This window comes from Lichenostomus cassidix, chromosome 4 (genome assembly GCF_008360975.1).
Source record: "Lichenostomus cassidix isolate B80296 chromosome 4, HeHo_3.0, whole genome shotgun sequence".
In the NCBI taxonomy this organism is placed as follows: domain Eukaryota; kingdom Metazoa; phylum Chordata; class Aves; order Passeriformes; family Meliphagidae; genus Lichenostomus; species Lichenostomus cassidix.
This window is the reverse complement of record NC_139484.1, coordinates 44669261-44694984: the sequence shown is the minus strand read 5'-3', so window position 1 is coordinate 44694984 and position 25724 is coordinate 44669261. Positions and strand designations below refer to the sequence as shown.

General features: G+C 44.4%; 1 protein-coding gene across 2 annotated transcripts in view; it reads left to right on the top strand.

The window, feature by feature from the left end:
* Positions 1–1948: 1948 nt before the first annotated feature.
* PDGFRA (platelet derived growth factor receptor alpha) overlaps positions 1949–25724 on the top strand; it is a 34347-nt gene continuing 10571 nt past the window's right edge. The window contains exons 1-15 of one of the 2 annotated variants that reach the window (XM_085058949.1): positions 1949–2183; positions 9445–9505; positions 10869–11183; positions 13922–14185; positions 14884–15014; positions 16364–16535; positions 16638–16827; positions 17318–17433; positions 17909–18035; positions 18997–19190; positions 19644–19738; positions 19849–19981; positions 24070–24174; positions 24731–24841; positions 25160–25313. In XM_085058949.1, the coding sequence (XP_084915075.1) occupies positions 9457–9505; positions 10869–11183; positions 13922–14185; positions 14884–15014; positions 16364–16535; positions 16638–16827; positions 17318–17433; positions 17909–18035; positions 18997–19190; positions 19644–19738; positions 19849–19981; positions 24070–24174; positions 24731–24841; positions 25160–25313 (2156 nt within the window). In that variant the 5' untranslated portion in view covers positions 1949–2183; positions 9445–9456. Of the gene's footprint in view, positions 2184–2596; positions 2619–9444; positions 9506–10868; positions 11184–13921; positions 14186–14883; positions 15015–16363; positions 16536–16637; positions 16828–17317; positions 17434–17908; positions 18036–18996; positions 19191–19643; positions 19739–19848; positions 19982–24069; positions 24175–24730; positions 24842–25159; positions 25314–25724 lie in introns of those variants that run through there. The other variant, XM_085058948.1, reaches the window with a different exon arrangement.

Sequence of the window (25724 nt, the reverse complement as noted above, 5' to 3'; positions counted from 1 at the left end):
GCCGTTAACGACCTCTCGATAATGATCACGACAAAGGCATTATTCAAATGAGGCAGGTAATTGCAACCAGAAGGCGCCTCCTCCTCTTTCCTTTTGCTCCTTTCTTTTCGCAAGAGTAACTCTCGCATTACATCCCATCCTGATGGTACTTCTCCAGGAATCACCCCACACCGTAAACCAGACACGCTCACGCTGGTACATCGTGGCCCGCGCCCTGCAGGATCGTCCTGGAGCATAAGCAGTTGGCGTTCATCTTCGCGGGTCTTAAATTTGCGAGAGCCCGCAGCTCTGATCCAAGTCACAATAAGAGCATTTCCCTCCACAAATTAAGAGGTTCAGGCTGCTGGGTGCCCTCGCCCTCTCAGACGGAGAGTTCCAGGGTGCGGTGTGGGGTTTTTTTCCTCCTGTGTTGTTTGTTTGCTTGTTTTGTTTTCTTTTTTTCTCCGTGCTTTTGACTCACTGGGAGCCTGTTGTTTATTCACAAGCATTACGGTATCCTGTTAGCATTCCGACCAGGGGCTGCTCATAGATCTCACTCCGATGATTTCCTGGAGGAACATGTGGAAGCAATAGCGAGGTTGTGCACTCACCCGAGCCGAGGATGCACTAGTGGAGGGCGTGCAAAGGGCCGGGAGCGCCGCCGGGGACCCTGCGAGACCAGCCAGGGGTACCGCAGCCTGAGCGCGCATCCGTGGGAGTTGGTTACCGTTTCTGCCTCTATTCTCTTCAGGGCATCTTCATTTCAGAGCCTGAACTCTCCCTCTCTTAAGAAAGAGAAAAACCACTGGGTCCTGGCTCTTGACTTTGAGAACAAACTTTTGTTTAATAATAAACGGGAAAAAGAGGTGCGGGTGGTGGTAGTGCCAGGCTGGGGAAGGAAGGAAGCGGGAAAGAGCCCGGGACGCAGCTGTGGGGCCGGTGCCCTCCCCAAGAGGCAGCCGACGGGCAGGGACCCGCTCCGCTGCGCTCCGTTCCGTTCCTGGGGCTGCACTGCCCCCTCTCCCGCGGCCGCCGCATCGCCTCTCCCCGCCAGCCCCGCTCGCCTCGCTCCGCGCGAAGCCTGCAGCAAAAGGGCTGCGAGGGCAGCTCCCCGGCAGCTCCCTCGGCCACCCCTTATCGCCAGTGATAGCGACGGCCAACAAAGCAGAGATACCCAGTGCTGGCTCCCCGGCGGGGATCAAAGCTCCGTCTGGAGCGTGTTCAAACAGGACGGGCTCGGACGTGCGCTGCCCGCGCCTCCGCCGGCACCTCCGGCCCTGGCCGTGTCCCTGGTTTGGTTATTACTGGGCTCTGTTTGAGCTGGGCAAAGCCGAGGCAGAGAAGAAGAGAAGAGCGTTTTCGATCCCGTCGGAGCTGCGGGCTTTGGGGGGGCTCACTCCTGGCGAAGGATACCTTTCGTTGTGTCTTTCATTCATAAATGTTAGTGATTCCTCTCTCCCCCTCTCTCTCTGTGCCTCCTGGTCCTGGCTGGCTCACGGCCGTCCATCCAGCTTTCTAGCCCAAACCCGAGCTCAGCGGTGTACAAAGGACACGAGGAAGCGCGAATTCGTTTCCAAATCAAACTCCCCATCCATAAACTCACACTGTGACCGTGGACATCGAGCCCGGCGCCCGACCCACCGTCCTGTAGGGTCTGAGGAGGGAAGGCTCATTCATGAAATTGGGAGCACTCTGAGTTTTCATGAAAGTTTTTTGGATCTTTTCTTTTTTTTTTTTTTTTTTTAAATTTTCTCCCCCTGCAGTGCAAAACTCCCCTCTTCCCCCTTTCCTCCCCCTCGCCCCTGCCATATGGCCAACCTCCCCCTCCCCTGCAAGGCTGCCGAAATCTGGAGGCAGAGACTGGCCCCCCTGCCTGCGTAAGAGCCTCCCGCCGGCGCGCCCGCCTCCGGCCGCGGGGCTGGGGGCGCCGGGAGAGCCAGGACACTCTTATTCTGAAGGGGCCTGAGGGGGGCTTCATTTCCTGACAGCTATTTACTTAAAGCAAATGATTAGTTTTGGAAGGATGGTCTATAACATTGAATCAATTACGGGACGCGGTTTGTGAGACCATTACAGTCGGATCGGGAGGGAGGGCAAGCGAGAGGGAAAGAGCGCGGCTGAGCGGGGAAAGTCACAAAAGACGTGGACATATTTTGGATGTTTTACAATCTGCAGGATTGGGGCTGCGGATTGTAAAGGAGAAGGTAAGAGGTGCGGGGCACTTTCCACACCTTTTTATTTTTTGCACCTTTTCTCCCGCGTTTTTTTCCTCGTTTATTTTATTAGTTTTTATTTATTTATTTGTCGGGAGTTTTCTTCTGTTCTTTTTTCCTTTTTCTTTTTTTTTTTCTTTCTTTCTTTCCCCCCGATGCTCTGAGCCGAGCGGAAGGCTCCTTCCCGCGGGGCTCGGGCGGGGGGCGTTGGGGTCCCTGCGGAGGGGAGTGGGGGTGCGGCGGTGCGCTGTGCCGGCCGTCGGGGTGCGGCGGCGAGCAGCGCGGGTAGCGCTAATGACAAACACATTGGGACGGCGGGGCCACCGCGCCGCATTCCTGCCGCGGGGGCGGGAGCGACCCGCCGGGGCTCCGCGGGCAGCGGCGGTGCTCGCCCCGGGGGAGAAAGCGGGGACGCGCATCGAACAAGTAAGCGGCTCCCCCTATTCTCGCATCCCTCGCTTCCTTCACACCGTTGCCTCTCCAGTCCCTTCCCCCACCCTTTGTTTTTCACCACCTTCCCTTCTTTAGATCCCCTTTCTCACCTCGCTCCCCAGACCCGGTAACCTAAATTCCCCGCGATCCCGAGCGGAGGCGCGCACACAATCCCCCAAAAGCGACCCGATCTCCATCCCTGCGCGCCCCGTCTTTCTTTTTTTTCTTTAACGTGTCTCGGTGAAAGGGAGGATGCTGAATTTAGGCAGGGCTGGTACCTGGAGACTTTCCAGCCTGCAGTCCCTCTCGCAACGGGAACGCCAGCCCTGCCGTATGCCCTGCCGGACTGCTGGACCCCGCTGCCTCCTGCCTCAGGAAGGACGAAGTCTTCGCGGCCACCTTTTGGATTTTGTCAAGCGCGGAGTTGCAAACTTGCCAGCCTCTGCCAGGCTGGAGTCCCCTGGAAAAGTCCTAGGAGCAAGTAGGAAATGGCTTTTTGGCTGTTCGCGGCATTGCTCAACATTTTTGGACGCGGATCCCGTAGCTCAGGAACCGTTCCAGAGAACAGGACTTGGACAGCTTTTTCTGGAGCCAGCAGCGACAAATCTAGCAAGGCAGCAGCAGTCCCAGGGCAGAGCCGCCAGCCCCCGGGGCTCGTCCGCACCCCGTCGGGGAGGCGGCTGCGGACTTGAGGCGAGGGCGATGCCCTGGTCCCCACCAGTGCCGGGGGCATGTTTCCAGCGCCCCTCGACGGCGTTTTCGGCGCGTCTCTTGCCAATGTTCGAGCTCCCTAGCGCTCCTTCGGGGCCTAAGTCTGCACGCCGGGAGTGCGCAGGGCATCGCCTCGGCCCTCATGGGACCTACGAACCCGGTCCCGGGGCTGCGGGCACATCGCTCCCGCTTGGTCCCACAGCTCCCAGGCGGGACGCAGCCTCTGTCCCCCGGCGGGACTCCCGCCCCTCTCCAGACCTAGCGCCCTCGGGGTTCGTGCTTCGCCTGGAGGTCTGGTGAAGCAGCGCCGAGGGGTAGCACCAGCTCCGTAGGGAAACACGTCTGCGCTCTGCTGCTCTCCGTCTCTCCTACTCCGCTTTTTCTTTCTCCCGGCTACCTCGCATTAGGGGGAAAAAAAAAAAAAAGTCGTCTCTCCAGCTTGGCAAAGGCTTTCCTATTGTTTCCCAGACAAACAGCCAAGTAGCTGGGAGCTGCCATCTCTGCTAGGTTTGCTCGGTGTCCCGAGCAGCCTTTGATCTGTAGCGGCTCCCGCCGTCGCGCAGCGCCGGGGGTGGGCAGACCCAGGGGGAGCCGCGGCAGCGCAGCTCTCCCGCTCCCCAGGGGCTGCAGCCCGGGCTCCCCACGGGCTGGCAGGGTCTGCCAAGCGCCTGCAGCCTGATGGGGGCTGGAGATTGTGAACGGAACTTCCCACCACCATCCACACCCCAGTCCCGACTGGCTGCAGGCGGCCGCTGTCCCCCTGAAGGGATGCACTGGGGGAAGCGGGGTGGCTTGTTATGCTCTCAGCATCTCCCAGGGCCTATGCAGAGCTCAGCTGGAGCCCCAGCTTGGCTGACTAAGCTCTGTGTTCTTAGATGGGACAAGAGACAGGATCAAAGCAAGGAGACAGGCATCAAAGATTCCTCTGTCGTCGTCTCATCAAAACCTGAACTGTAGAGGTCCAACTTTTAACTCTGGGTGTAGAAACGATAGGAAAAGATCTCCCAGCAAGGGACTTCGGGTTTAGCTTCTAGTTAACAATGCACATTTTAGAACGGCCCTTAGCTAAACAGTGGTTTAGCCAAACTCAAAGTCTTTTTGGGGAAAAACGTTTGAAGAAAAATGAGACCTCACAAAACACTGGGATTTAGGAGTCCACAAGCAAACCAGCTCTCCCAGCCTCCAGGCGCTCTCCTGCTGCTTTTAAATGAGATTCCTTGTTCTGGTACTCCTCTCCAGGCCCTGAGAGGAAGGAGGAGTGCTAGTCCAGCTGCCATCGGGCACTGGGGCCATCTTTGCTGTTACTAGTTTGTTGATGTATGGGAAACCTTCATGTGGCTCTGAGGGTAGTATATAGGTATTAAGTTTCAAGAAAGCAGGAAGTAATAAATATTTTAATAAAATACCTCTCTTCTGTACTACAGCATTGGGCTAGGATTCAAGTACAGGATATATAGACAGAAAGTTTTGCATAGCCCAGACCTCGCAGATTATTTCCAGCTATACCAGTTGGTCTAAAAATGAGGCTGAAATGTATAACTTCATATAATTCGTCTCTTGCTTTCTTCCTTATTTTATCATGACCAGAGTGGTACATACTTTTGCATGTGAACTCTAAATTTTTTAATAGAAGTTGTCTTCTTTTATTTCTTTAAAGTCTTAAAGACAAAGGTATGACTTCTGAGAGGTGATTTTTCCTGATGGTGGCAAGGATTGCTGATACACTTAAAAAAACAAGCAACAAAGCAAGAGATCCTTTCTCTCCATCTTGCCTTGCTCTCCTGCTTGATTCATCTCTTTCAAACCTATAAAGCTTTGCACCCAAGGGAAAAGTTTGCAATAGCTAGGCTTCCTAGTTCTTGTGGTCAACAGAGATGGATATTTTTTTCTTGCACAATGCACAGTGCTTCTTAGCACTTGAGTTGGGATCTGTGGTGTTCTTTGATTTGAGGAACCTAAGGGAGATGTATTATTTGGAAGTGCCGGTTTGGTTGTGGTTTTTTTTTTTTTGTGGTTTTTTTGGTGGTTTTTTTTTTTTGTTTTGTTTTTTGGTTTTTTTCTGAGACAGTCTGGAAAACCCTCCTTAGATCAAGAGGGAAAATTTAGACTTTGCAAATCGCCCACCACCTTTAGCTCCTAGACTGAGGGACTCTGTCCTGAAGGGTTAGGCTGAAGAATTGGGACTGACTAGAAGGCTCATCGGGAGGCAGCCATCATTTTGTGTCCTGCAGAGCCCAAAGCACTCATCAGGAGCCCAGTACTGGGCTATCCTTGATGCATGGCTATTCCTTGGGCTTTTCTTGAGGCATAGTTTTTCTATGTACAGGCTATGCTGAATTCAAATATTTGTTAAAGGATGTGAAACAAGCCTCATTTTAGGAGAATATTTATGTGAGTCTATTTCATTGAAGACTTCTTTTGTTGTTCGAGCCTTTCCCCAGCAAAACCATGAGACCCACATGTTAGTGCTTCAGGGCAGCATTGCTCTGGTGCAGAGTTGAGTTTGCAAATTGAGGACCAAGAAATGTTGTAGGAGGTCCTGTCTGAACACTTACATTCAGCTGGTGACATATACCACAAGAAAAAAATGTCTTTTCTTGGGCTGGCCGTAGCTCTTCCTGGAAAACATCAGCTTTTCCAGAAGGACAGGCTGCCACTCTGACAAAATCACGACTGAAATTACCCAGCCCTCTCATAACAAGGGTAATCATATCATTACGTGCCAAGATTTACAATCCAAATACTGTCCTATCACTTGTGTAAATACAGAGCAAATGGGACCAGGCTTGGGGTTTTGGTTGGGTTTTTCGGTGTTCCCTTTTCCTGTTTGTTTTGTTTTGTTGTTTGTTTGGGGTTTTTTTGGGGGTTTTTTTTGATTTTTTTTTTAAATCACCTGAAATGAAGAATGCAGGAATTCTGAGTTGATCCATGAGTCCCAGTTTGGGCTGCGACTGCTAAGGTGGAGAGCAGGAAACGCTGCTCCTTGACGTGGATCAACATTGCCATCGTGTGGCCACGAGCATGAACTGCAGTGCGCGGGCAGCAGGCAGCAAAGAGCCCGGCAGGCTCCGGTGCTCCTCCAGATGGCTTCGTTTTCTGCCTTGAAAGAGGTCTTCGGTTGATTCACAGCAGCGTGAAAACAATATATACCCTTGGCTGTTCTTGGTCCCCATCCGCTCTTTCTCTTTAGGTCTTGTGGAGCACTCACCTAGGAATAGCATGATTTTCTAAACATGTATTTCTGTTGAGTTTCTGAACATTGATTTTACCTTGTCTTCTGTGGTGCAGTCAATGAAACCTTTTCTTATAGGAAGCCAGTGCTTGGCACTTAGTGTTTGAAAAATTGACTCCTGACCGGTAATAGCTCTTCAGAGTTATTTTTCTGATTTTTTTTTTTTTAACACTAAAGCGCTCAAGAGAGATACCAGGATTTCAGTCAGAACCTTTCAAAACCTATGTAAATTCAATAACTGCTCAACCCTGGGCAAATGCCTGCAAAGAGTTTGGCAAACTCCTCAGGGCATCACCTAGATTTTACTATACACAGCCATGTTTCTATTTTAGCTAGCAATGTTCTGAGTATGCAAGGAATTAAGGTTGGCTCAAATTCACATTGTATGTGTCCTGTTAATTCTAGGTTTCAGCTTGCATGAACCTACTGGCTTCAGTAAGGCTACACCAAGTTATGGGTTGATAGACCAGTGTTAGGAACTGAACCTGATGTATTTATCCAGGGCTGAGATTTGGATAGCTGGGGACAAACAGAACTGTTCTGCCGTAAGGAGGGAAAAGAGCTAAATAAGTGGCTACAAAGGTGTCTGTGCTTGTGAATAAAGACAGCCAGGATAGGTTGGTGTTTGGGAATGAGGAAACTCTCTCCTGCCCATAAACTGCGCTTGTGTTAAACCTTGAGTCCAGCATGGATGTGTGAGGATATGCTGGCGATGGTACCAGCATTCTTAAGTCAGATGCATGATGTAACTAAATCAGTGCAAATAGGTTTTGAATACAGATGATGGTGAATTCTTAGTACATTATTCTGTCTTGCACCGTGAGCAAGTGTTGCTCTGGGTCTTGATGAGATTAACGGGTCATTGAGGAGAGATCAAAGCCCTGGGTTGTGAAAGAAGAGGCAGATGGAGAAAGCAAATTTAGTTAAGTCCTTGTGTTTTTAAACTGCAATGCTACACTGAGACCCTCAATGATTTCAGTGTCAGCCCAACAAAGACAACAAGTTCAAAGCAGCACTTTGGAAATGCCATCCCCTGTGTTTACATCATTTGTCTTCAATCCTCACTTACACATACAGCTCTGCAGTACTGCAAGTCCACTTCAGCAGAACTTCTGGTGTGCAAGAGCTGAGCTAGCTTTGCTTTTTCTCCTCCTGTGCTGCATCACTTGCACTAAATAATCTGGTAAAACAGCATGAAAGGGTGAGAGAGTTCCCTTTTCAGTGAGGAAAGGGAGGAAACTTGGCAGAAAGGGGGTAACATTGTCTTGTGGATTTTGGGAGGAGTCAGATCAATAAAGCAGACCATGGTAAACCTTTAAAGAGTTATAGTGGGTTACTTGATTAGAAAAAAATGCAGGATATAAATGTGATAAAAATGAGTAAGGAGGCTGAAACTGAGGGAATTATTTGATATGCAAAAGTCTGTTTTCAATAAGAGATAGATACATAAACACATAGCAATTATTGCTAATTGAAGAATCAGGCAAGATGACTTGTCTCTGTTGGAGCACCATTAGCTGAATTTCTGAAGGTGTTTGTACATGCTTTTGAGGCAGGTAGTCTTCTAATCCTGCTGCTGAGACCTTTATGTTTGATGGGAGCATCAAATTCTTTTGCTTCACAAAGGGGTGCTCTCTGCTCCACACATTGCAGGAGGAAAGCAGGACTAGTTCAGAAACACCCATTGGCATGTTGAAAGCATTTAGCTCCCATATGGCATTGCCACAGCTGTAATAACTAGAAGCACCTACGTGCTTTCCTATCTCAGCATCAGAAACTGAATACCAGAGCATTAATAGAAACTCTTCAGAACCTTTGAAAAGTAGTCCCTGTCTTGATACATCACCCTTTATTTTAATGTTTGGTCTGTGTTTCACGTTAGGGGCTCTTCCATCCAGTTTTTTAAATCTATATTGGATTTGGGCCAAATCCAGTTGCTATTAGAAGTCACCAACAAAACATCTGTTGTTTTCAATGGGGGCAGGCATTGTAGCATCGTCTCTTTTAGAAATTACCTAACAGGCTGCTTGAGGGTTTTATGTAGAAATGTCATTACATGGCACAAAAATTACATAGAAGATGATTGCCATTGTTGCCTCAGTAAAACAGATGCCTTAGGATTATGTGTTTGAAAGCTGAAATGATTGCATGTGATCTATGACTCTCTGCACTGTTGGGGAGAAGAGATGCTCTGTGAATGGCAGTGCTGGCCTAGAGTCTGTGATGGATTTATTTTGCTAGAAAATTTCAGCATCTGTTTTAAATAGCTCGTCTCTCGATCAAGGGAATTCTTGCTAAATAAGCAATAAGCACTATTGTATTACATTGTATTCTGTAAGCTATATATACACATATGTACAATGGCAAAACAAAAATATCACTCGGGGTTGTACTATTTCTAATACGAGTTGCTTTAAAATCTGTTTTCTCTTCCAAAGAGCTGCTTGCAGCTGAAAGGTCGGAACTTAGTGCATAAAGACGTTACATCTTTATCGATGACTTTGAGGGTGCTGCCTCTGTGCAGGGGTGTTTCTGTGGGCTCAGTCCCAGAGGCTACACAGGGGAGCAGAGCCGCTTGCAGGCTGTTTGAAAGGGGATACACTGGAACCTGGTTCTTTACACTGCCAGTGGAGAGAAGGGGTTAAAGCCCCATCTGCCTGTGATCTGTCTGTGGCCACACGCACCTCGTGGCAGAGGTGGCAGGAATCTCCATGGGCTGTGGCTGTGAGCTGGGGTCCCTGGGCCATTCCTCTTTGTGGCACCATGTGGAGTGATGGGAGGCTGCACCTGGGTGCTACAGAAGAGGGGTCCTACTATGTCTTACACAGTTGTCAGTCCATTAACTGTCTCTCTCTTGCCTTTTCCTTTCTGTTTCAGTTGTTGGTAGCTATGGGTACTTCCCCACGGACATTCCTGATCCTGGGATGTTTTCTCACAGGTAATGTTCCTCAGTCCTCTAAGCCTCTCCACCCCTAACCCTTCACAAACCCATATTTAAACTCGCTTTCCTTTTGCCCACAATAACAAATGCCACATGGTTGCCAGCTGGCTACAGACCTGTTTTTTCTGCTTTTCCCTCCAGTAGGCTCTGACAAGACCTACTGAGAAGGCAGTACTTTCACTGGCCCCTGTTGGCCACTTTGGCTTTCCTGTGCTGCTCTAGCCTCCCACCCGACTTGTCTGCCTGTGCAGGGAAAGTGAGCCTGCCCACCTCCAGCTGTCCCAAGCCTGTCCCACGGGAGTTTCTCTGCTTGTGTGGGCTCCCCGCATCCTCCCACGCCACACCACACCGCCACACTCACCAGGACTGCCGGCCCAGCCTCCCAACATCTGCCGAACAAATGGCCATGGGAGGGCAGGGCAGCCTTTGCACAGGGTGCCAAATATAGAAAGGGCCTGTAGAGAGAGGTAACTCTAGGTAACAGTGGAAATTAGCTTCAAAGACAGTCTGAATTCCCGGTGTTGGTTTATTGCAGAGAGTGCCAATTTCACACAACGGGCCTAGGTGCTTGTTTATTGTACAGGTCATTTGTAGACTGAAACCACAAACGCATTTCCTTGGTGAGTTCCTAATTTTTTAGGGTTTGGATCCTCTAATTTTCCTTCTGAAAGTTGGACATGCACCAACCCACCTGCAAATTACCTAGAGTTGCAAATCTCAGACTGTAACTGGAGACTGCATCTGAAAACCAGTGCCAACCATCTACAACATCTAGTTCGGTGAATTGCAGTTTTATTTGGCTATAAGCCTTCTGTACATTTTGGCTAGAGGCAGACCTGACGTACAAGCTTCTGCTCCAGCCCTTTGCAGAAATTGAAATCAGATGTAAAATTCAAGTATTAGTCTTGGTAAGTGGTTTCCAAATTTCAGCTATGAGCTGACTTGAAGGCTGACAGGACTGCTGGTTTCCTGGCCAGGGCTGTAAGGAGGTGTGACATGCCCGTGACCCAGCAGTCAAGGTGTGGAATTCACTGGTCTGCAGTAGAGCTGTGTACACCTTTGGGGCTGGAAAGCTATGGTATGGATTGGGAGCTATCTCTAACTTCACCTTTGTCTGTCTTTCACCTCTTGATTTGACAAACAGAAGTTAGCAAACAAACACTTAACATTTCAAAGGAAAGCCATTTGCTATCCCTTGGGCAAAGCTCTGGCTTTTAACAAGGGCAAATTTCCTGGAACATCAGCAGGTCTGAAATAGTCAGAAAAAAAAGCTGCTCTGGGTGCTCTCTGCTTCCTTTCACATCCCTGTGCTGAGATTGTTTTGTGTATTCACATGCTGTTTATTTGTGTCTTTTTGCAGGACCATTCCTAACGTTTTGCCAGCTTCCTCTGCCAACTATTGTTCCCAATAGGAATGAAATGGTAGTACAGCTGAATTCCAATTTCACACTCAAATGCTCTGGAGACAGTGAAGTGAGCTGGCAGTTCCCAGTGACCGAGGGAAACCACAGGATAGACATTAGACATGAAGAAAACAACAGTGGCCTCTTCGTGACAGTGCTCGAAGTAGGAAATGCCTCGGCTGCCCATACAGGCTTGTATGTTTGCTATTATAACCACACACAGGTGGAGGATGGGGAAGTGGAAGGGAAGGACATCTACATCTATGTGCCTGGTGAGTGGGGGATGCCACAGCTGCAGCTGGAGGTTTGGGTGGGAGAGGTGAACCGTGGATGTTTAAAAGAGGTGTGTTGCTGGTGGTAATTTGCTGTCAGAAGAAGAGAAATAACCCCAGGGCCATTTCCTAATGTGTAAATCAAGAAAAGCTTCTGTGAATCTATGGATATATTCTTCTTTTTTTTATTTGTTTATGCTTTTTGATAAGAATTTTAGTTCTTAGGAAGAGTGATGAACTCACAATTTTAGAGCTGAGGTCTTCTGACCCACCAGGGACTGGAGAGTAGACCTTGGTGGCCAGGTCAGCTCATCCGTGGGAGTATGTCCAACCTTCAGGTTTGCCTGGCTCCCAGGAGGGGTTTAACAGAAATGCCAGTCTTTTCAGGGTGGAATTGGGTGGATATTTCAGGCTGTGTACAGAGCAAACAGGCGCCATATATGATACTAAAGCTGCTGCCAGATGAGGAAGGCCATATCTTGTTCTTAATCTGAATTAGGCTTGAACTGAGAGCTGGAAAATGCTCATGTGTGCGCAGGGCCTTGGAAGTGTAAAGCAATGGTGATGTCTTGGGGATGACTGTCAGAAGGAGAAGAAAGAAGTCTTCTTGCTGGCCACTCTGATGCAAGATTAAACACATGGTGATACCATGCAGTGCCCTGTAATTTTCAAAGCAAACACAGCCTTCCCAGGCCCTGTGTTGCATTTCTCTTTAGTGGTGGAAAACTGCTGGACTCAGAAGAAATGGCATCCCTTCTTTTTGGAAATGCCTATTTCCAGCTTTGCCCTCCCACCCCTGTGCTCTGACTGGAAATCTGCTTAAAGGCTTTCCACAATGTCCATGGGATGAAAATCTTTATTGTCGTAGCTGACATGGGCACCAAAGGCTGAGCCACGACTGACTGCGTTTGTAAAGCCCTGTCTGGATGCTTACTTGGCATTGGCTGGGCTTCAGGGGGTGAGGGTCACAACTGCAGGGCCAGAAGAGATCAAGCCACTGGATTTGCAGTAAATATTTTGAACAGGAAACAAAAGAGAGAAGAAGAGATTGCAAATCATCCTGCAAAACTGCAGTATGTTCTGAAGGAGATGATGTCTGCAATGGCAAGGAAGATTCTGGAAGGGCAAAAAGCCAGGAAGCAACAACAGGACTTGTTTTAAAGGCTATTTTGCAGTGGCATTAAGTTTTTTCTGTTGACAGTGTGTGACTCAAGGACAGTGATTCTTCCAAGACTTTCTCTCCATTTCCCACAACAAATGTAAAGTGTTTGCATTCATTTTTGAAGCAAGATGTTTCAGCAGAGGCTGCCAGCTTTGGCACATATATCTCAATATCCAAGCAGCTCTAACCAAATTACCAGAAGATGTTGTCTATGTTAAGCAGTCTTGTAATTCACTCATTGAAGGCATATAAAGGCAAGAGATGGGGATTTCTTCAAGAGGGCTTTTTAGTTTGGTTTTTGAAAGCCTCTGGACATCAGGCTACTAGATTTGCAGGGCAGAGACACCCTGTAATTTTTTCCACTTGCTAACCATCAAGATGTCAGAAATGCAGAAACATATCCTTTTCTCCAAATTATAGAGAATGTCTCTGTTTCCACTGTAAATTTTGTCTTTACAATTGTTTTTCCTGCAATGAATTAGAAGGGCAATGGGTGGCAGCAACCCACTTTAGCCAGGGAGGATTACGTTGAGACTTCACACAATATCCTATTTTCACTAACAGCACATAGAAAACCAAACTAGGTGAATCCTGTTTCTGTTTTAAATTACAGTGGGAAAATGAATACAGGAGTTGGCAGCGTTTTTGGGATGGAGAGCTGTGTTTGGAATATTGCTACAAAGAGTCTGCCAGTGCAGCAGAAAGTCTATTGTTGGAGGGATTTGGATTGCTATTTATTAAATTTTATTATAAAGCTTTGCACAGAAGCTTCAGGCTAGCAGGAATTATTTGTTTATTCTGAATGGCCAAATGGAGATGATTTCAGGGCTATGCTTTTTATGCATAATGTTATGCAATTATGTTTTAAACTCAGACTTTGGATTGGCTGGGTAGGAAAGCTGGCATGTATTTTGTTGACTTTAAAAGAAATAAAACTATCAGGTCCTTGTTTGCTTTTTTTCCTAGTGGAATACCATATTTTGAAAACCACATGCTGTGACCATAATTAACTATGTCTCATAACTGTAATGTTGGACATGTTAGAAATACATGAAGATAAGTACCTTGAACTATTTTTGATGAAATGTGGCTTTAGTGGTGTTCAACATAAACAACATGAAACTGATTTCTACTTTTTTAGACTTGGAAAGTGTTTGGATTTTTTATTTTATTTTCATTTTCCCCACTGCATATATATTGGTTAGGAGCTACTAATTAAAAAGGGGGAAAAAAATCTAACTTAAAATTATGTGAGTTGGGAATAATAACACTTTACCTTTTTTTTGTGTGGGGGTGAATCTTTTGTCTTTTTCTGTCTTTGTCCTGTCTTTGTCACAAAGGAACCCAAGCCCTTTCCTTCTTTGTGCTTAGGAGAGATGTCTCACTACATGTCACATCAAATAGCTAAAATGAAATACTGCACAAAATTAGTAAACCTTACCTGCAATATCTGAAAAAGTGGAATAATGAACTGTGCAGGTTTCAGTTATGACCTATAAGTGTTTATTGATATCCAATTCTTGTACATGGACTAGCTATAAATAAACTGTGTATTGTTGCCTCTTGTTTTTTACAGACCCAGACATGCCTTTTGTTCCTTCTATACCAGAAGACCAGTTCATCCTAGTAGAAGAAGGTGATCCCACAGTTATCCCTTGCCGGACAAGTGACCCAGATGCTCAAGTGACTTTAGTTAACAGTTTAGACAAGCCTGTGTATGCTTTATATGACACCAAACAAGGCTTCATAGGGAATTTTCCTGCTGGCTCATACACATGCAAAACAATGGTTAAAGGCATGGAGTTCAAGTCTGATGAGTTCCTCATCTATATTATAAGAGGTATTTATTTATGTTCATTTAAAAAAAAATGTGTTCTTTCTTCACACCATAAGAGCCATATTAGCATCAGCATCAGGGGGTTATGTCTGGTATTTCTCCAATGATGAGCTCCTTGCTCCTCTAGCAGTATTGCCAGTTTCTTAGTTGTGAGTTTACTTACAATTTTGATGAGAATAATGTTCCTAACTTTATCTTCTCTCGCAAATTATTGCAAGAGAAATGTTTGGTAGTCCATGTATTTTCATCCTATTTGCTGACTTGCAGCTTAAAAGACTGGTGTTTCCCAGTGGCATTGAACTGTAGAACTTCAGGTAGCCTGAAAAACATTGTAATTTAATTGTTTGGAAAACATTTTTCCTGGCCATCAAGGGAATCTCAAAGACTGATTAGCAAAATGGGAAATTGCTTTTATACCCAGTGCCTTTTTACAGGGGGATTTGAGAAAGGAACTTCTAATTGAATTTCTATTTGTGGATCATTTCTTTGTGGGATTGAACTCAATGCCTGTATGAATGCCTTCATTCTTTAAATACAAATTGTTTATATTAGTATAGCTAAGCTGTACTTTTACTGAATTTTCAAGGTGATTCCTCAGTAGAGGAAGTGAAATGGAAATCTTCCTCTGAAATTGCACCATGTGAAAATCACATTCTTTTAAAAACTAAATGAGTTCTCTCTCTCTCTCTCTCTCCTCTTAGCTACTTCACAGCTGCCTGTTGAAATTGAAGCTCTTAAAACTGTCTACAAAACAGGCGAGACCATTGTAGTAACTTGTGTGGTGTTTGACAATGAGGTGGTTAATTTACAGTGGAATTATCCTGGGAAAGTGGTAAATATCTCTCGCTCTTTTTTTTTTCCCCTCAAAGTTTGTAGTTACTTATTAGACAAGCAATTGGGGTTGTAAAATATTCTTATCTGAATGAGGACAGCTGAAGAGAGAAAACCAAGTTCTTTCAATTTTAGGTTACCATAAAAGAAAGTCAGTCCCAAAAGTTAAAGTAAACTGTTAGTAACTATGCAAAGCATGAGAAGAAGGTGAGGTATGGCTGAGGAAGGAATGCTGTCTCTCAGGTCTTGTGCTGCTGCAAAGAAAGAAATGTTGTGAAAATAGAAAGATCTAGGTGTGTTGGACATCTGAATAGAGCTCTGCTGCTGAAGGTCTTGAACCTCTAAAATGGCTCTCTTAAATCCTGATTCTTGGGGATAATAAAGGACAATGAAGAATCAAGTCTATAATCTTAACTGTTCTTCGTTATGCAGGCATAAACTGAAATGATTCTTACAATCACTGTAATTAATAATGAGAAACATCTTTAGAACATCTTAAAACTTTTGTAGGGCCCTGAAAATTTTCAAACTAGTTTCACATCCTTTTGCAGTGAAAACTCTTATTCGGTGAAACTCGGCTAGGGCCAGTCCCAGGCAATTTCAGAGTATCCATGTAAAAAGTCTGGTTACTTAAGAATGGAGTAATTGAAATCTATCTAGTTGTTACTCCAAATCACACCTTTATTTAAGCAAGTTAAAAGCCCAAGAGGAAAAATTATTTGAGAAAGTTTTGTTTTGTTTTCTATCTTACACATCAGTGTAGTCTCTGCTACATGCCACCTTTTAAACTAGCCCCAGTGTATTTTTGTTCCAGCCTCTCATGATAACATGGTCTGTCATTCTCACCATCCCTTTACTCTCTGGAGTTTTCTCCTCGTACATAAATTATTTTTGTTTTGAGAGGAGGCAGAACATAGCATCTAGTAACTTTTGTTACTTTTTGTTACTTTGGTTACTTTTTGTCTGGTGAAGGGGATAAAAAATCATCTTACTTCATGGACACTGAACAAAGGGAAGTCAAGCGGCTTTTATATCTGAGGAAAAGGTAGTGCATAAGCAGTGAATCACTTTTGCAAGTTGTTTACCTAAATTTTCAAAGGAATTTGTTTTGTGTGAACAAAATGTGAGCTCTCAACCTCCTCATCCTTCTATGCCTGCCCCCAAAAGGGTGTATTTTCATAGGCACAGCTTTTCTGCTTGTGGCTGGAAAGGGCATCCTTAACTGAGTAAACAAGTCTGCCATATAGGATTTAGATGGTTGCTCTCACTTCAGGTATGTCAAAGATCCTCAGTGTTGTGCTTTCAGCTCAGTTACTTAAGCAAAGTTTTTTTTCCTTCTCCAAACTACAGAAAGAAAAAGGTCTGATAAAACTTGATGATATCAAAGTCCCATCGCAGAAGCTGGTTTACACCTTGACCATTCCTGAGGCATCAGTGAAAGACACAGGGGATTATGAATGTACTGCCCGGCATGCAACCAAGGAGGTTAAGGAAAATAAGAAAGTAGTCATTACAGTTCATGGTATAGTCTTATTTTAGTGTCCAAAATTATTAACACATTGGAAAACACAATTCTTCAAAAATGTTCTATGGTGTTGTTTATGCAAGGCTTTTTCATTTACAGACAAAGGCTTTGTTCACCTGGAGCCTCAGTTTAGCCCTCTGGAAGCTGTTAACCTGCATGAAGTCAAAAACTTTGTTGTTGATGTGCAGGCTTACCCAGCACCGAAGATGTACTGGTTGAAGGATAATGTGACTCTGATTGAAAATCTTACAGAGATTGTTACCAGTTCCAACAGAGTCCAGGAAACAAGGTAAAAACCTTCTGACCCTTACTTTGCCATGCTAACTTGAGTTCCTCTCCCAGAAACCAGGGCACTGCTCCTGCTCACTCTTTGCACCTCAGTTTGTGGCTTCTTCCTCAGTGGCATTTAAAAATAGTTTATTTGTTTTCTATTTAAAAGGGTGATACCTAATTTATTTCTTCTTACTCCATAACATCAACCTCTCCAACGCTCCTGAGCACTAAACCTCTTCATTCCCATCAATATGTCTCCACACCAGTAATTTCCAGCTGTCTCCAGTAAAATCAGGGCTTCATCAGGCCTCTGCAGAAAACAATTAAGCCCAATTCTTTCTCAGTTGTATGTTGATAGTTATTTGCCACTTGAGCAATGACTTTAGTTAAAGGCATGCTAGATATGCTAAATGTTATAGTCACAATGCACCTATATTATGTGTTGCACCAAAATGATTTTTTTATGCCTGCTTTAAAAATACAAACAAAAACTTGCATTTCTGCAGGTTTCAGAGCATTTTAAAATTGATACGGGCCAAGGAAGAAGACAGTGGATACTATACTTTGGTTGCTGAAAATGAAGATGAGATTAAAAGATACACCTTCTCGTTGCTGATACAAGGTAAGGAGCCCCAAAGTCTTGCCCACCAGAACTCATGGCATGTAGAGGACTTAATCCACTTACACACTGGATTGCCTGGGGTGTGGATATACAAAAGGCATGAACCAGGGTTTGCGGAGGAGTGCGTGTGTGTAAGTCTCTGGAGCTTTTCTACCCTGATCCTGGCTTTAACTTCTGCACTGGCCTTGAGCCAAAAAGAAACTTTATCCTCCCAGCTAAGTTATTCCAGCTGACAGCAGGATGATAGCTCATTTAGCATGACATGAAGACGTGGCACAACTGCAGCACTTCCTTCTCATTGCTCTAGCCTAGAATCCACTCTGTCCTACAGGGGATAAGCGCCTCCTGAATGAGGCTGGGTCTGTAGGTCTTGCTAAGATGTTAGCCAAACAACACATGTCCTTCTTTGAAATTTGAAGGTGTTTTTTTTGTAGGCACTGACAAATAGTTTAACAAACTCCTGACTCCTTCCCAGTTCCAGCTCTGATCTCAGCCCTCGTGGATGATCACCATGGCTCTGCAGGTGGGCAGACAGTGAGGTGCTTGGCAGAGGGGACCCCACTTCCTGATGTGGAATGGCTGGTTTGCAAGGACATTAAAAAGTAAGAGGAGTGAGTGGTTTCTTACCTGAAATATTACTTGTATCCTCAAGTCGCTTAATGTGATTAGTTACTGTACCATGTTTTCCTCATCAAGAGCCAGTAGGTTCTAGATAATTTTTATTTCTTTGTAGAGACATGTTGCTTATATTTCAAGAGAGGTTGTCAGTGCCCTTCCTTTTACACAAAACAATACATCAATTCAGTTTTCTCTCATAAAAGCTTTCTGTTCAGTGAGCCAATTCTGTGGATTTCACAGTCCCGGCTTAAGTAAGGACTTTGAGAAGTAGCTGTCACTCCATTCAGGGAGTATTTTTAATTTCCTGAATAGTTCAGTTTGCCTCATTACCACTTGTGTGTGTTTCTAAATTTTCACTTGTAATTATTCCTCCCTAATGATAATTTTGACCTTCGAAGTATTTTAGATATGTGGAGTAATTGCTCCCATTTTTGCTAGTTCCAGGCTGGCTCTTTCTGTGTCTAGTGGAAAGCTGCTTTTTTCCCTAGGATATTATCCTACAGGGAGAGGGGGACCATGCATGGAAGAAGGCTAAGAGGCTGAGTTCTGCTTTCATTGTGCTAAAACCACTTACTGCCTGGTGGGATGGTTGTCCTCCCAGCCCTGCCCCTGGGAGCCTTGTCCTGTGCAAAGGATTCCAGGAGAAATAGAGATCCATCCAGTACCATAACTCCTTGACAGTGACACCAAAGTCTATCTCTACCAGACCTGTTGGGCTGCTTTGTTGGGCTCTCTCATCAACAGCAGTAAGGAGGATAAGAAGGCAAATTATTTTGAGGGAAGAAAGGTGCAGGTTTTTCACAGAGGCTGTCTAAAGACCCTTCTGGCCCTTAGAAAGATTGTTGTCAGAAGAAGTTTGCAGGGGAAGGTGATTCTTGTTCTGTTCACCCTTATTTATCCATGACCACACCAAACACCCATTTCCCCCATTACTCTTCTCTGCAGGTGCAGCAATGACACCTCATGGACCCTTCTGACTAACAATATCTCTGATATACACATGGAAGCCCACTTGGATGAGAAAAATATGGTGGAAAGCCAGGTGACCTTCCAGAAGGTAGAGGAAACCCTGGCTGTGCGATGTGTGGCAAGGAATGACCTTGGTGCCGTTACTCGAGAACTGAAGCTTGTGGCTCCCAGTGAGTTCTCTTTGTCCTTCTACGCAGCTACAGAGCCAGTTTGACCCTGCTCTAACACATCCCAGTTCAGTCCTAATGGATAAAAACATGAATTGTTGTAGATAGTAAATTAAAATGGATTTTTTTCCAACCTGGAACTGCTGAGGATGAGGCATTCTACAGGTCTTTATGGTGGATCTGCTTTTTGCTTATTATGTGGTTCCATAATTCATTTTACCATTTTATTAGCACTGGCTAGGGGACATTCTTCTAGACAATCTGCATTTGGTTTTGAAACAAAACAGCAGAGAAGCTCTGGGCTTGGAAAGGCTTTACAGTCACCAGCCTCAGGAACTGCTCCTGCCACATCTGCAAGACACGGGAAAGGCAGTGATGGGGAGGTGGGTGTCTTATGTGTGTGTCAGGTTCCTCTTGGCTCAGGAGGAAAATATGGTCTATCTTTTTACTCCACAGCCTTGAGATCAGAGCTAACAGTGGCTGCTGCTGTCTTAGTGCTTTTAGTGATTGTGATAATTTCACTGATTGTCCTGGTCATCATATGGAAACAGGTAATGTAGAAAAATATTTTCATTTGGGTGCTGAGCCCTGCTGGGTTTTGATCCGCTCTAAAGTCAGGCACAGAACTAATGGTTGGTTTTGCATTCAATGTGCTCTGCAGAAGCCGAGGTATGAGATCAGATGGAGAGTCATTGAGTCTATCAGCCCTGATGGCCATGAGTACATTTATGTGGACCCTATGCAACTGCCTTATGACTCCAGATGGGAGTTTCCTCGAGATGGGTTAGTTCTTGGTAAGTTTTCTGTAAGGGACAAACCTCACCCTTCTCTGGGGAGAAAGACATTTAATGACCATTCTGAGGTCTCTGCAGGATTTGCAATGGAAGTTATGGCCACAAAGTCCAGAGTCTCTCTGTGTCTGTCTGCTCTCCTCAGATCTCTTTCCTGATCCTCTGTTTCTTCTGCAGTGGCATCAGCCCTGAGCCCATTGTGGGCCTCTGTTTCAGCTCTCTTCCACATACCCTGTGTGCAGTGTCCACCCCCACGTGGCTTAGGGGACTCTCTCAGTGTTAAATTCCCTTTTCAACACTCACTTCTGCTAAGGCATCCACAAGACGGACATCAGTACTTTTTATCTGCAAGACATTTATGTACTTATGTGCAGAGGCCAAGAAAATCTGCAAGTAGTTATGTAGTTTTATTAAAAATATTTTTTAAATTATTAATCCCTGCCATTCACATATCAGTGCTGAGCAACTGCATATTTTTGTGGCTACTGTCCTTCTTCCTCCCCCTTCTGCTTTCTTGCTTTGTGTTCCTCATTGGAATTCATGCAGAATTCAGTCGTAATTAGTTCCTCAAGGCTGGCCCATTCTGTCATTTATATCAATTGAAAGTGTAATAGCTATAGAAAATTTTAATGTTCTATCCAGATATTGCTTGAAACATACAAGAATTCTCTCTCTTGGAGATATCTGTGCACCAAATTGTATCACAAAATACAGGAGAAGAAGATGAATTATGTCTTTTGTTTGACATATTTCAAGAAACATACTCCCCTGGTGTAGCTCTTCACCATCACAGAGAAAGAGTTGATGTTAATTCTTGAAAGAAGCAAGACAAAACTTTCTGGTTCAGGAACAATATCCTTTAATTAAATGCATGTTGCTAATTGAAGACTAGAGGAGGGTGGAGGTTTTATGGAATTATTTTATTACAACCCAGACTTTAATTATATGCCTAAATAGGATTTGTCAGATCTGAGTTGTTAAAGACCACCACTGTGACTTTGCCTCCCTCTGACTCATGCACATCAGCCTGCTTCAACGTCTTTTTTTTTTTTATAAGTGTACTGAAAATAGTCAGTAACTTTAAAACCCAGTGCTCCATATCCTTTTAGGAATCTGGATTGCACAGGCCCTCTTCTTGACACATTTGCCTGCTGGCACTTTTGCCATATTAAACATTTGCAGGTGAGGGGGGACCCTCTTCTGTTTCTGGGGCTGGCAATTCTGTTTATGTGGATTTTCTCTTATCTAAGTGGGAGATGACAACAAAGCAATTACACCTTAGTTCAGAGAGGCCCTGAATCAGGTTACAAACCCATTTTGGTTTTGCCAGATGAGTATTTCCCATCTTAGCTGTGTAAGCCAGCTGGCATTTTTTTGCTCCTTCTAGCCAGTAGTGCCTGGAGTGCAGTGCTGTGTTAAACGCCAACTCTGAGCATGGGCTGGATGGAGCTTCAATTGATAAATTTGGGTTACACTGCAAATTTCCCTTTGTAATCATTGCTCCACAGTGTATGCAGTGTGCTGCTGTTTAAAGGGCTCAGGAGCAAGTCTAGGAGGTGTGTACCAGAAGGAGCAATGCAATAATACCATGAGCTGTTTGAACACCACTGCCTTCTCCTGGCTCTGCTGAGAAGTAGTGAGGTCCCAGCAGGGCCTCTTTGGCTGGCTCACTGAGCTGAGAGTAGGACCTTTGGAGGAATGGGGTCTGAATGCTGCTGCTCAGGATCTTAGGGTGGCTGTATGGAGACAGCAGAGTTGCTCTCATCACTTCCCAGCAAGCCTCTAATTTTTCCTGGTGACCTTAATAAAATGAAATGTTGGTCTGACACAGAATCAGACCCATGCCCATCTGCAAAAAGCAAGTTAAGATTCAAGTCACACAGCATTCAGAGATGTGGTACATAATTTCATGAGTTTAGAAACTGGGTGTAGATTATAAAGCTTGACAATGGTAGATTATAAAGCTTGACAATATTTTGGCTTTTAATATAGACCATGAGACTTAGGGTTTAATTTGCGGTGGATTGATTATCCTAGGTCAATTTTGGCAAAAGAAGCATCCAGCTGAGATGGTTGCATCTGGAACAAATTCACAGACTTCACCTTTGTATTTGTGCCCTCTGAGCAGAAAAGCAGCACCTCTCTGGCAGGCACAGCAGATAAGCTCTATGGATGGGTACAGAGGCTCAATTAGCTGCTGTTCCTCCACTAGTTTGAGGGGTCTTGAGCTTCTGCTGTCTCTGCACAGTCCCTCTGTGGTGGTAAAGCAGTTCTGCTCCTGCACCAAGCAGATCACAGCAGTGCCTTTATACTGAAAGATAAACTCACACTTTAATTTTGAGCTTCAATGAAGCACTCACCAAGAATATGATGGCATTACAGATGCTTCCAATTCCTGAGCACTTAGCTCCCACCTGGCTCCAAATTTCAAGTGTAAAAGACATGGGGCTTGTGCTACATCTGCAGAGAGGGTTGAAAAGGGGAAATAGCAGTGATGGCTCCCTGCCACTCCGGAAGTGCTCTCACTGTCTCCACGTGCACCCCAGCCCAGCAGAGGTGATGGAGAGGGAGATGTATGCCTCGTGCTCAGCTGACAATATGGTTCTGGGGAGGAATTGGCTTGTGAAGACAAGAAGATCAAGGAGCATCAGCAAATGCCATCACATTCTGAAGGGCTGCATCCTGCCATATGGCTCCCAGACCTTCAGTCTGAAAAGTTTCAGGGGCCAAATTTCAAACTCAGGTTGTTTGAATTAGTCTAAAATTTAGTGTGAAGCTTTCTCACATCCTGATTGGGAAGAATAACCTTTGGAGCACGGCATTCTTGAAAATAAATCACATCATTTCTGTGGGTATGACAAACTATGCTGTCATAATCTTGGAGAGGTTCGTCAGTGTTAATTCAGCTAAGAGTTCTTTAACCATTTCTTATATTTGTTAATGATGTAGATGTCATTTGGCTGGAAATTTTCTTTTAAAAGCATGTATACAATAAAAGTGGGGGCAGTAGCTAGAGGATAACGGAAACATATGGCATTGCATGCCACATAACACCTTCAGAAGTGTAAAAGGTGACAAGTTCAAACTGCAAACGAATGTCAAAGACAAAATGCTATATATCTCCACAGTAAAAGTCACCACTTATTCTTTCTGTGATGAAAGTTAAAAAGTAACATAAAGTCAAAGAGACAGCTTGTCAGGCATATGATTATATTCTGGCATCTGGACCTCATATACAGGTTTGTTCATCAAGCATTGTCTTGATGAACTTGGTTTTCAAAGCCATGGAACACAGAATTTTGGAGTATATTTGTGTAGTTCATATTTCTCTAAAATCTCACTCAATCTGCACATAATTCTTCTGGAGATTGTATCCATATTAGAAAACAGGATATATTAATCCTAAATTTTTGCCTAAATTGATTTGTGGGAAGAGCAAAGGGTCTGTAAACATTAGCTGTTTCATTACAGCACTTGGAAATTTGCAATACAATTTATTCCAGCAGATGAAACACACTTGTACATTAAACTTCAGAGAAGCTTCCCCTCATATGTGATCAACATGTATTTGAGCTTCTTGCAGATCTGAAATGGTCCTGCCTGTCTATTTCTGAATGTTCTCTTGATATGCTTTGGTCCATTTTACTATTAGATATATCCAGCATTATACAATAGATCGAAACTACAGTTGAGGGATCCAATTCAGATTTGTAGTTCAGGAGCACAACTGTATTGTAATGAAGTGCTGACTGAGGCAAAGAGGTCAGCTTAAGACCAGGACAATCCATGATTAGAGACCGTAAAGTGAAGATAGTGGGGCACAGGAAGAGAAGAATTTTAATGAGCTGAGCTTCCAGGTGTAGATGTGCTCTTGATGATTGCTTGCATAATTTTAAGAATTGTACTTAATAACAGCATTTCATATCTGCTTTTTCTGTTTAGAAACAGCAGTAATAGCAATGATTAGCCAGTGGTCTGGCTAAGGGAATATGCCTTTCCACACAAGAATCAATTTTTAGAGGAAAGGAGACAGGAAAGGAGCTGAATTGCTGTTACTTTCTGAAATAAATAATTCTCTCCCTTGTGTTCAGGTCGGATCCTTGGTTCAGGTGCATTTGGAAAAGTAGTTGAAGGGACTGCATATGGACTGAGTCGCTCTCAACCAGTGATGAAAGTAGCTGTGAAAATGCTGAAACGTAAGTGGTTATGGTTCCATTCCCCAAGCTAGGTAGGGCAGGTTCCCGGAGGGTTACTCAAACATTGCTAGTTATAAATTAATTCTTCCTATCTAAAGTTGAAAATCAAGGTGGAATGACTGGATTTTAAAATTATATGTTAGATTGCCTTATGGGATTTCAAGTCTGAAAGTATCCAGACTTTTGAAAACATCCAGAGTTTAGGTTCAGCTGAGCAGCCACAATAACTCAACAAATAGTGAGAAAAATAAAGTAACCATGAATATCTGTGAACAAATGAAAGCTAGACAAGGGGAAACAGGCAGATCTTGTGCAAGAATCTTAAGTTCACTGAAGGTTTCCTGGTTCATGAGAACTGAGAATCTGATGCAGTGATTCTGTAGGAGAAATGCGGAGCTTACTTGTGTTGAATGAGCAGCTTGTAGAGTGCTTCTGTGCCATGTGGGCAATCCACTGCACCCCAGCAATACTCCAGTGAGGCAAGCAAAGAGAAATTGCTTGTTACTCTGAAAAAGGTGACTGCTCCCACTGAGTGGTTAATGTGTTTTTTCTACAGCTACAGCTAGATCCAGTGAAAAACAGGCACTCATGTCTGAACTGAAGATAATGACACATCTTGGCCCCCACCTGAATATTGTGAATCTGCTTGGAGCTTGTACAAAATCAGGTGGGTTTGGCTGACAAAATAATGGTTTGCTGTGGGGGTCCTCATTCACTGTTTGACAAGCACACAGGTTTCATATAAGTGATTTGACAATAATATAAATACAAACAGAGGGTTAAGAAACTTGCTTGGTGTTTGGTAGTAATTGCAGTCATAACTTAGTAGATAGAAATATATTAACTCACAATACTTTTGATGTTTTATATTCTATTTTCTACTATTTTTGTAGCCTTTTTGTGGTTTTGTTGGGGTATTTTTGTATTTCCTTTTGTTTTTCAAAGACCCTACTCATCAATGCGTAATTTTGCTTTATTTTAACAGGTCCTATTTACATCATTACTGAATACTGCTTTTATGGTGATTTGGTGAACTACCTACATAAGAACAGGGACAATTTCCTGAACAGACACCCAGAAAAGCCAAAAAAAGATTTGGATATCTTTGGGATGAACCCCGCTGATGAAAGCACAAGGAGGTGGGAAAAAAATGAAAAAGGAAATACATGACCTATGAATTAAGGATTTAAGTAATGTGTAACCCTTATTTCATTTATCTCATTCATTGGTTTAAAACCCTCCCTAATTTTTCTCATTAGGCTTTTATTTGTCAGGTTTCATAGGTCTGGAAAGGTTTCAACAGTTTTTGTTCAGTCTCCCTGACACAATGTCCTAGATTTGTGTTTCCGGCATGTAGAGATGCTGGCAGTCCAAGGACCCCTGTGATTTCTCCACAGAAATCCTGATTCTAATTAATAGATCACAGCCAAGTGTTTCTCTTTTTTTTTTTTTTTTTCTGTAAAAAAACCATCCCTTTGTCTCTACACACCCAACTTTTAAAAGTAGAGTGCATCTACTTGTTTCCTTGTTTCCATGCTTGGGGGTTACAT